We start from the raw sequence: 13,084 nt of genomic DNA, 5'->3' as shown, positions 1-13,084 counted from the left end.
ATAGAAATTCATAAGTACTATTAAGAAAAAATGCATTGAACTAGAAGATTTCAGCTAATACCAATTCGTATTTTTACTATTAAGAGTGGATTTTGTTTCTCAGGTTAACTCTCTCAAGACGCAGGTGTCATTGCACCAAACTTGGTTACCAACTCTATGTGTTCATTTTACTTTATTTTCTTTTTAAAGTGTTATTGCATTAATCTTGTCACATACATTGTCTAGCACATTGTGTTTGACATCTTTCCAGAAGGAGAATGAAATTTCATTTATGGAGATTTTGATGGATGATCTTCACGAACCAAAATGGATATTTTCTTCTTGGTGAAACTCACGAACCAAATAGAGGCTTCCTAAGATAATACCTCAAAATAAACAAGAGATTTTACTTGTTTAGCTTGCAACCAAACAACCTCTTATAGAGGAATTATTTACTCAATAGATACTACACTCTTGGTAAATTACAATTAAGCGCTCTCCTAAAATAATGATCCTCACTTAGACACAAGAATACTTTCGAAATGCTAAGTCTAAATATATGTTAGACATTAAGAGATTTTGTGAAAATGATGAGAGAAGAAAAAGGTGAGACTAAAGCCTATTTTCTGGATGTAATAAAATGATAAAGAAGCTCTCTATTTATAGGTTAAATTATAGTATAAATTTGGAAGAAGTCTATGGGCAAAATAACTCACCTGATCGATTAGACCAATTGATTATTAACCTTTAATAATTGATTATTCAAGCCACAAATGGAAGGTTTTGATATTTATTTGTTACCAATCATTAAGAGACTGTCTGAATCGATTTTAGACTTAACTAAGTGAAAATAATTGATAAGGTGACTAGGTCTAATTGATTATTCGGTTGGAAAATATCTTTCAATCAATCAGACATTCCCCTAATTAGTTGGCTAGGCTTTAAAGTCTTTTTCCTATGTGTTTTAAATAAAATATGAGAGGCTTCTCAAAGATTTCTAGTGTGTGTGATTTTGTCATTGTATTTTCAGAGATACCCTTATACCTTTACAAGACACTAGTCACTAAAACAAACATGAACAAGCAAACTTTCACACTTCCTCTTTTTCACAACTCTGAAGCTTTAAGTCTTGGCATCATTATATTTGAGTTTAGAATCAAACAAGGACTTTGAGTCTTAGGGCTTGATGATCCTTGATATATATTCAATTTTATTACCATCATTAGAGAGTTAAGAAGATAGACCACGTGTGAACCTTGAAACAAAAGTCTTCACTTGAATGTCGTTTGACCACATTGCTAACTTCAAGGAGATGACTTGATCCTCAAAAGAATCTTCAAGAAGATAGCTTGGTTCTATATGATATCTAGATAAAATATCTTGAGCATCATTCAATGCTTGAGCTATCTTCAATAGATAAGAACTTTATTGGATATTGTTTGATATCAGGTGTTGTCATCATCAAAACTAAATAACTAATTAGTTGATTGTAACTTTACTGTCAACAAATTTCACCATCTTGGATTACCTTGACAATATCTGCGAGCACATAGATTCATAAGTTTTAGTTTTATTAGCAACACCTTGTCTTTAAATTATAAGCACTCCCAATTAATGTGTTCAACTTTTTTTTACAGTAGTAGCAAACATTTTTCTATTTCATACATTCTCCACCATAATAGCCTCCACAATTCTTGCATACTCGGGGAGATTAAGATCGCTTTCCTTTATTATGGGAACTCTTGGGCTTCAACTATTGATAAACTTCCATGATTCTTTTTTCTTGTTATAAGCAAATTCCTTCTTCTTGTTGATCCTTTTTAGATTATATTTTTTCAAATAGCTCTTTTAGACCAAATCCTTACAGTCTTGAATTACTTGCAATGACACTGCATATGAAGTATCCCCTCTATGTATGAACTTGTATTGATTGAACTCCCAACGCCCGTTTGTGGCATACTTGGTGTGGTAGGAATAGTTAGCAAATTTATTTAACTTTCTGTTGTATTCAGGCATAAAAAATTCCCTTGTCTGAGTTCTAGGAAGTTATTCTCCATTTGGATATGGTAACTGTCAGGTAGGTTATTGGAAAGAAATACGCGCTTGAATTTTATCTAGTTCATGCCTACTTGATTTGCAGTCATGTGGGTCTTTTCACCCACCCATCAGTCACAACTTATTCATCTAATGATCTTAGTTATAAATGTCACATTCTTTTCTTCGCAAAACATTCTAATGAATCACCTGCCTAATTGAGTTACAAACATTCTAATTAAATTCTAAACAATTCCTAAACTAATATTTTTGGGGTTTGTAAAGAACTAACTTATTTTCTCTAATTAACCACCTACCTAATTTCACTATTATTTAATTTATATAATTAAGCCCTCAAATAAACTCACCATTCATTCCAAAGGTTTGTTCCAAATTTCCTTAAGTTTAATCTTGATCTCTAATGTTGTCTAAATTCACCATTTCAGTATTAAAATTCTAGAGACAACTTAAATGAGTTTTAAAAATACAAATGAGCACCAAAACAACAAAGAAAACAATCCAAAGAGAACAATCCAATTCCTCCACTCTCATAGGGTGTCTTGGTCAATAAGGAACAAAAAGATGAAATAAATTTTCTTTTGCTTACCTCTTGTAGTCTAATTGCTCAGAACCTTTGAGATTGATGAAAACTTGCACATTCAATTGAAGAAGATGAATTTCAAAAGTTTAGGTTTTGAAGATTTGATTAAAATTAAGAAAAATGGGAGGAACTCAAAGATTTGTAGTGACTGATTAATGATTTTGAGTGAATTTGATGAAAAAAATTAAAGGTTTAAGTGTGAATGAAAATGGCGTGCGTGTGTGCATACGTGCGTGCGTGAGAGAGAGAGAGAGAGAGAGAGAGAGAGAGAGAGAGAGAGAGAGAGAGAGAGAGAGAGAGAGAGAGAGAGAGAGAGAGAGAGAGAGAGAGAGAGAGAGAGAGAGAGAGAGAGAGAGAGAGAGAGAGAGAGAGAGAGAGAGAGAGAGAGAGAGAGAGAGAGACTGCATTTTTTATTTGAATCCTTGGCTTAAGTTATCCTCCCATGGAAAAATGAAAGACTTCCCTCACTACTCATTCCCTACAAATTAATCACATTTAACTCCAAAAATCTTAAGTTTACCAAGTATCTTAATTTAACTAATAATACTACTATTAAATAAATTTGAAGTGTTACAAAACCTTTTGGTCAATACTCTATTTAGAAAAACGAATAAATCTTTTATATCTAAATTAATATTCTATTTTTAATATGGTTTCTAAACCATGAAAAATATAATAAGTAGTCGGTAAATCATAATATTATATAATTTCATCGAGTTAGTCCCTTAATTGGATTAAAAATTGGAGATCAAATGAAAATCTAAAAAAAATATAAATAATTTATAAACTCTTTATTATATTTACAAAATTGATGGACCGAACTAAATACAAAATAATAGTTTAAACACATAATTGATGATTTATTTTTTAAAAAATTGAAGCTTAATTTTTAGAAACATATCTTAGACAGTCACGATACTTAACAATTTGAAGATGACCAGTATCATCATGCATGGAGTGACTAGCGTTGAAACCAACATCAAATGGAACAACGCTGCATCTGATTTTTTTCGCCCTAGTAGGGGGATTCATCAAGGAGACCCCATCTCCCCCTACATTTTTGTTTTAATTGCAAGAAAATAGGATGAGACTCAGGAGTGCAATGTCTAATTTATGTGCTGATGTGACTCTAGGTTAATCCTGGTGTAATCTCTTATTTCGGCTCATTCTCTCCATTAAATAAAAAAATATTGTGTATTTATATGGACTTATGTAGAAGATTAGACTTAACTAGCACAAATGACATATGTTAAATAAAATTTAGGATTAATAACACTTTTGACCCTGCCATATATTTAACTTTTATTTGTTTCCCCTTGTAATTTCTTTGTTATTGTAAAACTAACATTTCATATAAAGATTATTCTCTTTTAAAACTTGATGGAAAATGACACATTCAATGTGCCAATGCGTAAGGCTATGTGGCATTAATTTTTGTATTTTTGTCATTTTTTTTATTCCAAAAATCTCGAAGTGACTTTATTATTTTTATTTTGAATTATTTTAAATGCAACGTTGTCATTTTATTTATTATTATTTTAAGTTTGAAGAATTTTAAAAATACAAAACTCCAAAATTAAGAGGACAAGGGTGTTGGTGCAAATGTAGAATAAATGATGAACGGAAATATTCTATTAAGAGAATGACGGTTACAAAACATGATAAAAGTTACAATGATTGCCACCCTATTTATAAGCTAAAACTAGGGTTACTAGAATAGGATAAAAATACTAAAATACCCTCTAACAAACTTAGGGGCTAAGAAAATAGTACAACTAATAAATATGAATTACTTCTAATACCATCCCTTAATTCATATTCCATCAAAACTTGTAACACCAATTCCATCCCTTAATCTGAGAAATTGATCAGTCTTGATAGCTTTCGTCAAAACATCTGCCAACTGTTTCTGAGTTCTGCAGTGTACAACTTCTAACACTCCCCTCTGAACTTGATGTCTCAGAAAATGATACTTGGTCTCAATGTGCTTGCTTCTCCTATGCAACACTGGGTTTCTGGCAAGATTGATTGCAGACTTGCTGTCAATCATCAGCTTCAGAGGTTTGTTTACTTTAATCTTCAGATCCTGCAATAGATTCAGAATCCACACAGCTTGGCATGCAGTAACAGCACATGCAATGTATTCAGCTTCACAAGTTGACAACGCCACAACAGGTTGCTTCTTGGAACACCAAGAAATGGAACCTCCCAGAAATTTGAATAAGTACCCAGACGTACTTCTTCTGTCAACTCTGTCTCCACACCAATCAGAATCTGAATAACTCAGAAGTTCTGACTCATCCTTTCTTCCAGAAGGAAATAATACTCCATACTTCAGAGTTCCCTTGATATACCTCAGAATCCTGACAGTAGCTTGGTAATGGGACCACTTAGGTTTACTCATGAACCTACTAACCATCCCAACTGAATAGCAAATATCAGGTCTGGTATTGCACAAATACCTCAGAGGACCAACCAACTGTTTGAAGGTTGTAGCGTCCATATCCTTTCCATCAGAGTCAGAATCCAGTTTCTGATTTGTATCAGAAGGTGTGACAGCAATCTTACAATTCTTCAGATTAAATCTCTTCAGAATTTCTAATTCATACTTGAGTTGATGCAAAATAATACCTTTCTCAGAGTATCTGAATTCCATCCCTAGAAAGAATGTCATTTTGCCTAGATCAGTCATTTCGAATTCATTCATCAGAACTTTCTTGAACTTGGCTATCTCTTGTTCAGAACTTCCAGTCAGCAGTATATCATCAACATATAAACATACCAGAGTCATATTTCCTTCAGAAGTATGCTAAACATAGACACCGTACTCCATCTCACATTTATGAAAGCCTTGCTTCTTGAAAAATGAATCAATCTTCTGATTCCAAGCTCTGGGCGCTTGTTTCAATCCATATAGAGCTTTGTATAATCTGTACACCATCCCTTCCTGATTCTTTTTCACAAATCCAGGAGGTTGTGACACGTAAACTTCTTCTTCTAATGGACCGTTCAGAAATGCAGATTTTACATCTAAATGCATCAGAGGCCAATTCCTGTTAGCAGCTATTGCAATCACCATTCTGATTGTTTCATGTCTTGCTACAAGTGCAAACACTTCAGAGTAATCCAGCCCAGGTTTCTGTAGAAATCCTCTGGCTACCAACCTTGCTTTATGTTTGCCAATTGAACCATCTGACTTTAACTTCTGCTTGAAAACCCATCTGACACTGATGGCTTTCTTGTCTTTTGGAAGTTTTGTCAGCTTCCAAGTCTTGTTTCTCTCTATAGCATCAAGTTCTTCTTTCATGGCCTTTAGCCAGAGCTTCTGCTTAAGAGCCTCTTCTGTACTTATGGGTTCAGAGTCTACTAACATGGCACACTGAATAACTTCTCCTTCAGAGTCTACTTCAGTGTCTTGCAGCATGTCAAATTCTGCATATCTTCTGGGGATGTTTCTGATTCTTTGTGGTCTCCGAACTTGTTCAGAGTCTTGAGCTTCAGAGTTTCTAGCTTCATATGGTTGACTTCCTCCAGAGCTTTGACCATCTTCAGGGGCTGGCATATTTCCAGAGTCTGAATTGCCACTAGAATCTGGATTACCATCAGAGTCTGGGTCATCAGAGTCTGGATCATCAGAGTCACCTTCATCTTCTGAGTCTTCTCCAGAGTCAGAATCACTATCAGAATCAGAATCAACGTTAGAGTTTACTCCAACTTCAGAAATTCTTAACTCTGACCTTTCTTCAGAAGTTCTAACATCAGATTGAGACTTATCCCAATTCCAAAATTTTGATTCCTTCACAATCACATCTCTGCTGAATTCAATTTTGTTGGTTTCTGGACAATAGAGCTTGTATGCACCTGTACTGTGGTACCCTATCAAAATCATCACTTTGCTTCTATCATCCAGCTTCTGTCTTCTGGCTTCTGGAACATGTTTATAGCAAACAGAACCAAACACCTTCAGATGACTAACACTTTGCTTATCTCCAGTCCACTTCTGTATTGGAACTATTTCCTTCAACTTCTTCGTAGGACATCGGTTGAGTACATACGTTGCAGTGGCAACAGCTTCTCCCCAGAGCTTCTAAGGAAGTTTCTTCTCCTTTAGTATGCTTCTCACCATATCAAGCAAAGTGCGGTTTCTTCTTTCAGCAAGACCATTGTGTTGAGGGGTATAAGGAGCAGTAACCTCATGCTCAATTCCATTCTCCTCACAGAACTTCTGGAACTCTTTGGAGTTATACTCACCTCCATCGTCAGTTCTAAGAATCTTCAACTTTTGACCACTCTGATTCTCAGCCTTCATTCTGAACTTCTTGAATTCATCAAACACCTCGTGTTTAAACTTAATAAGGGATACCCATGTCATTCTTGTGAATTCATCAACAAATAACACAAAGTATTTATTCCCTCCAATCGATGCTACTGGAAATGGACCACACACATCAGAATGTACAACTCCCAAGGCATGTTTTGCTCTTGGAGCAGTTTCTGACGCAAATGGCAATCGTGGTTGTTTTCCTTCCATGCAAACTTTGCATGACTTTTCAGGCTTCTTAATTGCAGGAATTCCATGTACCAACTTCTTTGAATTCAGATGTTTTAAGCTTCTGAAATTCAAATGACCAAATCTTCTGTGCCACAACTCACTCTCCTTCTCAGCACTTGTTGCACTAAGACATTCTGAGTCTGTAGTTCTGACATTCACCTTGAATGTTCTATTCCTTCCCTGTTCTGACTCCATAATCAACTTCTGATTGCAGTCATATAGCTTCAGAAGATTGTCCTTCATGGTAACTGAAAAACCTTTCTCAATTAATTGTCCCACACTCATCAGATTGCTTCTGATGCCAGGTACATACCACACGTTCTGAATCAATGTTGTTTTCCCATTGTTCAGAATCACTCTGACATTTCCCATACCTTCTGCATTAAGATATTTGTCATCAGCACATCTAATCTTTGTCCTCTTTTCAGAGTCAAAGTCAACCAGCCATTTCTTGTTTTTAGTAAGATGATTTGAACAGCCAGTGTCCATATACCACCAGTCTATCAGATCCAAATCATCAGATTCAGAGGCCATCAATAGCACAGATTCGTCATCAGAACTTCTGGCTATATTTGCTTCTTCTGATTTTCTCTCCTTGTTTGGCCAACAGTCTCTAGCAAAGTGACCAAACTTCTTACAACAGTAACATTGGATCTTCTTCTTGTCATACTTCTCTTTTCCCTTCTGAGCATTCTTTTGTCTATCAGAGGTTGAGCTTTCTGACTTCTGACCACCATCAGATCTTCTCCTGGCTTCTGACTGCTTCTGTTACCTCCTATCAGAAGTTGCTTTCAGAGCCTGATGCTCTACTTCCCTTTCAGAAGTTCTCTCAGTCAAACGCAACTCTTGCGCTTCTAGACTGCTCTGCAGCGCTTCAATTCTCATGGTGCTCAGATCTTTGGAATGTTCTATTGCTACCACAATGTAATCAAATTGACAGGTAAGAGATCTCAATACCTTCTCCATGATTGTTTCTTCAGAAAGAGTTTCTCCACACACTTTCATCTCATTAGTGATCAGAATCACTCTGGAGATGTATTCAGAAACTTTCTCATTATTCTTCATGTTGAGATTCTCATATTGCTTTCTCAAGGACTGAAGCTTCACCTTCTTCACTGATGCGTCACCACCATAACATCTAACCAGTGTGTCCCACGCAGCCTTTGTTGTCGTTGAATCTGCAATCTTCTCAAACACATTTATATCAACGCATTGATGAATGAAGAACAATGCTTTCTGATCCTTCTTCCTTACTTCCTTCTGCGCGTTTTTCTGTTCATCCGTCGCATCTGCTGCTACCGGAACATAACCATCAGTGACAAGATCTAGAACATCTTGAGCACCGAACAGTACACGCATTTGGATCATCCAACGGTTCCAGTTTTTACCGTCAAATACTGGAAGTTTGGTGTTCATGTTGCCGTTTCCGTTCATCTTTCCACCTTGCACAGTACACTCAGATTTCTCATAGTATTTCCCAACCCACAGAATTAAAATTCTGATCAGATTTTGTTCAAGATTCAACCCGAATCTAAGAATCAAAATCAAACACACAAGACCTCACGTTCACTCGTGTTTCCCGTGTTTCCCAATGAATCCGAACCGGAGCTCTAGATACCAATTGTTGGTGCAAAGGTAGAATAAATGATGAACGGAAATATTCTATTAAGAGAATGACGGCTACAAAACATGATAAAAGTTACAATGATTGCCACCCTATTTATAAGCTAAAACTAGGGTTACTAGAATAGGATAAAAGTACTAAAATATCCTCTAACAAACTTAGGGGCTAAGAAAATAGTACAACTAATAAATATGAATTACTTCTAATAAAGGGGACCTACCATTCCTTGCAAAGGGGCCTACCACTAGTACAACTTGTTTAACATGATTTGTTTTTCTACTGAAATAGATATATTACATAATTGTTTGTCATATTTCATATTTTCATTATAATTATTTTTTAAACCATTTTATATTTTATTTTTAATTATATTATATTTATTTATCACTATTATTTAATATTTGATAAATGATTTACTTTTGAATTTAAATGCAAAACGCATGATTTTTTTGAAGTTATTAAAAATTATTTTTAATTTTTTATTAATAAACTGAAATATATATATATATATATATATATATATATATATATATATATATATATATATATATATATATATATATACACTACACACACACAACATATATATATATATATATATATATATATATATATTATATATATATATTACACTTAAATTATTTAATAAAAATTATTTAATAAACTTAAATTAATAAAAAAATTATTCAATAGAAATTAATAGTTTATTAATAATTTATTAATTCTAGTTTATTGTTAAATAAATTTAGTTTTTTACATAATTATGTAATATCAATTTAAATGAGAAAATTTAACAAAATAACGGGTTTTTCCTAGTTGTAAAGGAGTTGAAATTTAGTGTATCGTTTTGAATTATTCATCTTTTGAAGTTTCAACGTTAAAACAAAAATCATGTAGAAGAAAAAATAATTGAAAAATAATAAAAATAAAAAATTCCCAACAAGTGCGTCACATTGGCGTTTTTGCTGATTCGTTTTTTCATAAAGTCTAAAACGATAGAGTTTTCATGTGGCAATGTTAGTTTCACAACTTTTTTACAGGCGGAAAATCAAAAATCGTCTATATGGTAGGGGAAAATGCTATTAACCTTAAAATTTATATTTGTGTGCTTAAAAAGCATTATAGTTAAACTTAACTTACCATGATGAGAATTTGATACACACAATAGAAAAGAGTAAGTATAAAACAAGAAAGACAAATATCCATATATAAATTTTATTTCACCCACTAAATTATTTTCCTAAATAATTTTATTTTATTAAAAATTAAACAATAATGTTCCATGTTTAGCTAGAAGCGGGAGATTTGGATGGTGAAGTTACAGCTGCAACACTACAACCCTGAGCAGAGGAGGACGGGAAATTGAGGTCGATATTCATCATATTCCTCATCCCATTAGTTGATCCTCCAGCGTTAAACAAAGGAGGATCATCTTGTTCATTTGTCACCAAAGAAACTCTTTCAGATCCAGAGTTTGCGAAGGAAGCAACCATCAATTCCACTGAGCCTAAAGCCATCAGAGGGGGAATCACAATCCCTCCAACCACTTGTCTTGTAGTTCCTGACAAGTTAACCATCAATCCTTCAGCATCCCCTGGCGTTGTCGGTGAGTGAATTATACCAGATATCGAAATAATCTGGAACCTTCCTTGGAGAGTTATAACTTTTCCTGTGGATTGACGAATAGTGACTTTTTCCACCACTCCTTTTCCACCAAGGATGCATATTCCCCTTCCTCGATGATGAACGTAACCAAAGATACTACTTACTATGTCAGATCCACTAGTGATCTCAAGCTTATGAGAATAAAGTACATTATCACGTGTTTCAGTGATAGATGTCTTAACTTTGTTCTTGGATTCAAGTGGACGACCCCGAGGACGTCGAATGGTGTTTGAGGACGAAGGGTGGTTATTGATTTTTGTGGTATTAGTTTCTAGTGTTTGGTGTGGCACTTGTGGTGCCATGGTTAGGTTAAGCTCTTGGATTCTCTCAGTATTTTGGTCAGACATCGTCTCTTTTCTTTTTCTATTCAATTTGATTTGTTTTTCCTGTCCTGACTTCCCCTTTTTAATAGTGCTGGTGAAGGATCTAAAATTATTTTTTTATTTATATTTTGACTTATCTTTTAAAAGATTATAATGAATTTTAATGATGAAATTGGGAAATGAAAAATTACACCCCAATAAATTAATATATAATAATAAAGAAAAGTGTTTATATTGACTTTTTATTTATTTATATATGTTTACCATCCACGGCATTCACGCACTTACCTCAGATCCACCAACGTTATCTTCAACTTTATCTTTCTGTATTATATTTAATTATCCTTTTTGACTTTTTCAATTCATCTTTCTATTCGTTCATTGTATATAAAAAAATCAATTGTTTGGTCAAAATAATAATAATTGGATTCACTTAATTAAAACATATGAAATTGTTGGCAACTGATCGAAAAATTAGCAAGTATACTAATCTATTAAAATAGTAATAGCGGTTGTTACCAGAATATCGATCTCGAGGACTGCGTTATATTTTGGAGTTCGTATTTTAATTCAGTTGAACAAAAAGGTATTTGGGAATTTGGAAATTTGTTTGTTTGCAAAGAGTAAAATTAAAATAAATTCAATAGAGTAGAAAATAATAAGAGAGGAGCATGCTGAGAATGAAGATTTGAACTTGAACTCGTTTGATATCTTAAACTGACCTTGTAACAACTTACTTTATCCCTAAGGATTATTGATTCTTAATGCTATTTATTCCTAACTTCTTAGAGAATAAACCTTTGACTATTCAAATCAATTCCTATGGCCATAGTCAATTTAGATATATCGAAACATTTAATTATCAAGAACAAATAGTTTCTACATGGTATTCATAGTCCTAGGTGATATTTAATATAAAACATTTCAATCAAGTGTTACTATTAAAAGTATTTCCTAACAGGTAACCGTAAATCAATTCTCAATTTGTTAGAAGAAAAAAAATATTAGGCGCTGTCATACCCCAATTTTGTCCAGACACTTTTTAAATTTTTATAAATTTGATTTCATTTTTAATTTGTATCATATGTACAGTATGACATGCATTTCATCATGAATAATACTTAAAATATCAGTCAGAATGAATTCTTGACTATACAGACAAATTGGTTAAATCGTTTCTCAAGTACATGCAAAATCAGTGGGTGAAAAGTTTCGAAATTAAACTCACAGACGCCAGTATTATTAATCTACAGTTCGCGTAGTTTAACCTGGTGTGCTCATTATATTTTTCAGCGACTTTTTCAGCTGCATTTTAATCTGTCTGAGCCTTTTAACCGGTGAAAATTTATTTCAAAATTAAGAAAAACGTATTATTTTTTCAATAAGTATATTTTGTGCTGATCATTTTAGTGTATCCGATTTAATTTTTCGAGTATATTTACGTCCAACTTTTATTTATCTTAGATTTATTTATTTATTTATTATGATTATTTATTTATTTATTTATTTTAACCAAGATATCATTTGAATGAATAAGAATTAACTATAATCAGTTTGAATTTATTTTAATTGATTTTTATCTTCTATACAATTACTAACTCTTTATAATTTCTAAAACTAAAAAAAAAAAAAAAGGTAATAAAATGTTTACATTTGGTTCTCTACACTATGCATGGCATATGGATAGCTCACAAATCTCTTGAGATTCCAACTGACACAAAGTCCTGACCCACTGATTCTCTCTCTCGGAGAAAACCGAAAAAAGAAGAGAAAGAGAAAACGTTAAAAAGGAGAAAAGGGAAGAGACTTTTCTTTTTCCCAAGAGGCACCCACTCAAGTACTCTCTTTTTGAACAAAAGGAAAGAAGGAAAATCAAAAAAGAAAAACCTCTTCTTCTCCCTAACAATTTCCGTCACCTCTTTATTTTCTTCATCCACTCAATTTCTCTTGAACACCATCACTCTACCCTAAGTATCTCCCTGCTGGAACGAAAAAAGAAAAACAAAAAGAAGAACCTTTGCTCTTCCTCTCGCCACGCCATCAAACAACTCACCATAACCACAAATCCATCGTCTTCTTCCTACCAATCTCCACACCGCCACCGCGATTTTTGTTTCCACCGGAAACAATCCTTCAACCACTCGTCTCCGACTTCACAACTCACCAACACCACCGTCACACAACCCAGCTCGAACACCACACCCTCCACCGAAACCCACCGTCCAAACACCAACTCCGACGAACTCCACCGCCAAACATCCGTACCCACCCCCTCAACCTTGTCGCGCCGCCGCCGACAGCGATCT

The 13,084-nt window shown here is 33.9% G+C and overlaps 2 protein-coding genes across 2 annotated transcripts in view; one reads left to right on the top strand and one right to left on the bottom strand.

The window, feature by feature from the left end:
• LOC127095717 (plasma membrane ATPase 1) overlaps positions 1-9,919 on the top strand; it is a 41,225-nt gene extending 31,306 nt beyond the window's left edge. The window contains exon 11 of the mRNA XM_051034367.1: positions 9,831-9,919. Coding sequence (XP_050890324.1) covers positions 9,831-9,919 — 89 coding nt within the window. The remainder of the gene's footprint in view (positions 1-9,830) is intronic.
• Positions 9,920-10,076: 157 nt separating this feature from the next.
• LOC127095716 (AT-hook motif nuclear-localized protein 27-like) lies at positions 10,077-10,757 on the bottom strand. The gene has a single exon (XM_051034365.1). The coding sequence runs from the start codon at positions 10,755-10,757 to the stop codon at positions 10,077-10,079; it is 681 nt and encodes a 226-aa protein (XP_050890322.1).
• Positions 10,758-13,084: the final 2,327 nt, after the last annotated feature.

The sequence above is a fragment of the Lathyrus oleraceus genome, chromosome 6 (genome assembly GCF_024323335.1).
Source record: "Lathyrus oleraceus cultivar Zhongwan6 chromosome 6, CAAS_Psat_ZW6_1.0, whole genome shotgun sequence".
In the NCBI taxonomy this organism is placed as follows: Eukaryota; Viridiplantae; Streptophyta; class Magnoliopsida; order Fabales; family Fabaceae; genus Lathyrus; species Lathyrus oleraceus.
This window is presented reverse-complemented; position numbering and strand designations above follow the sequence as displayed.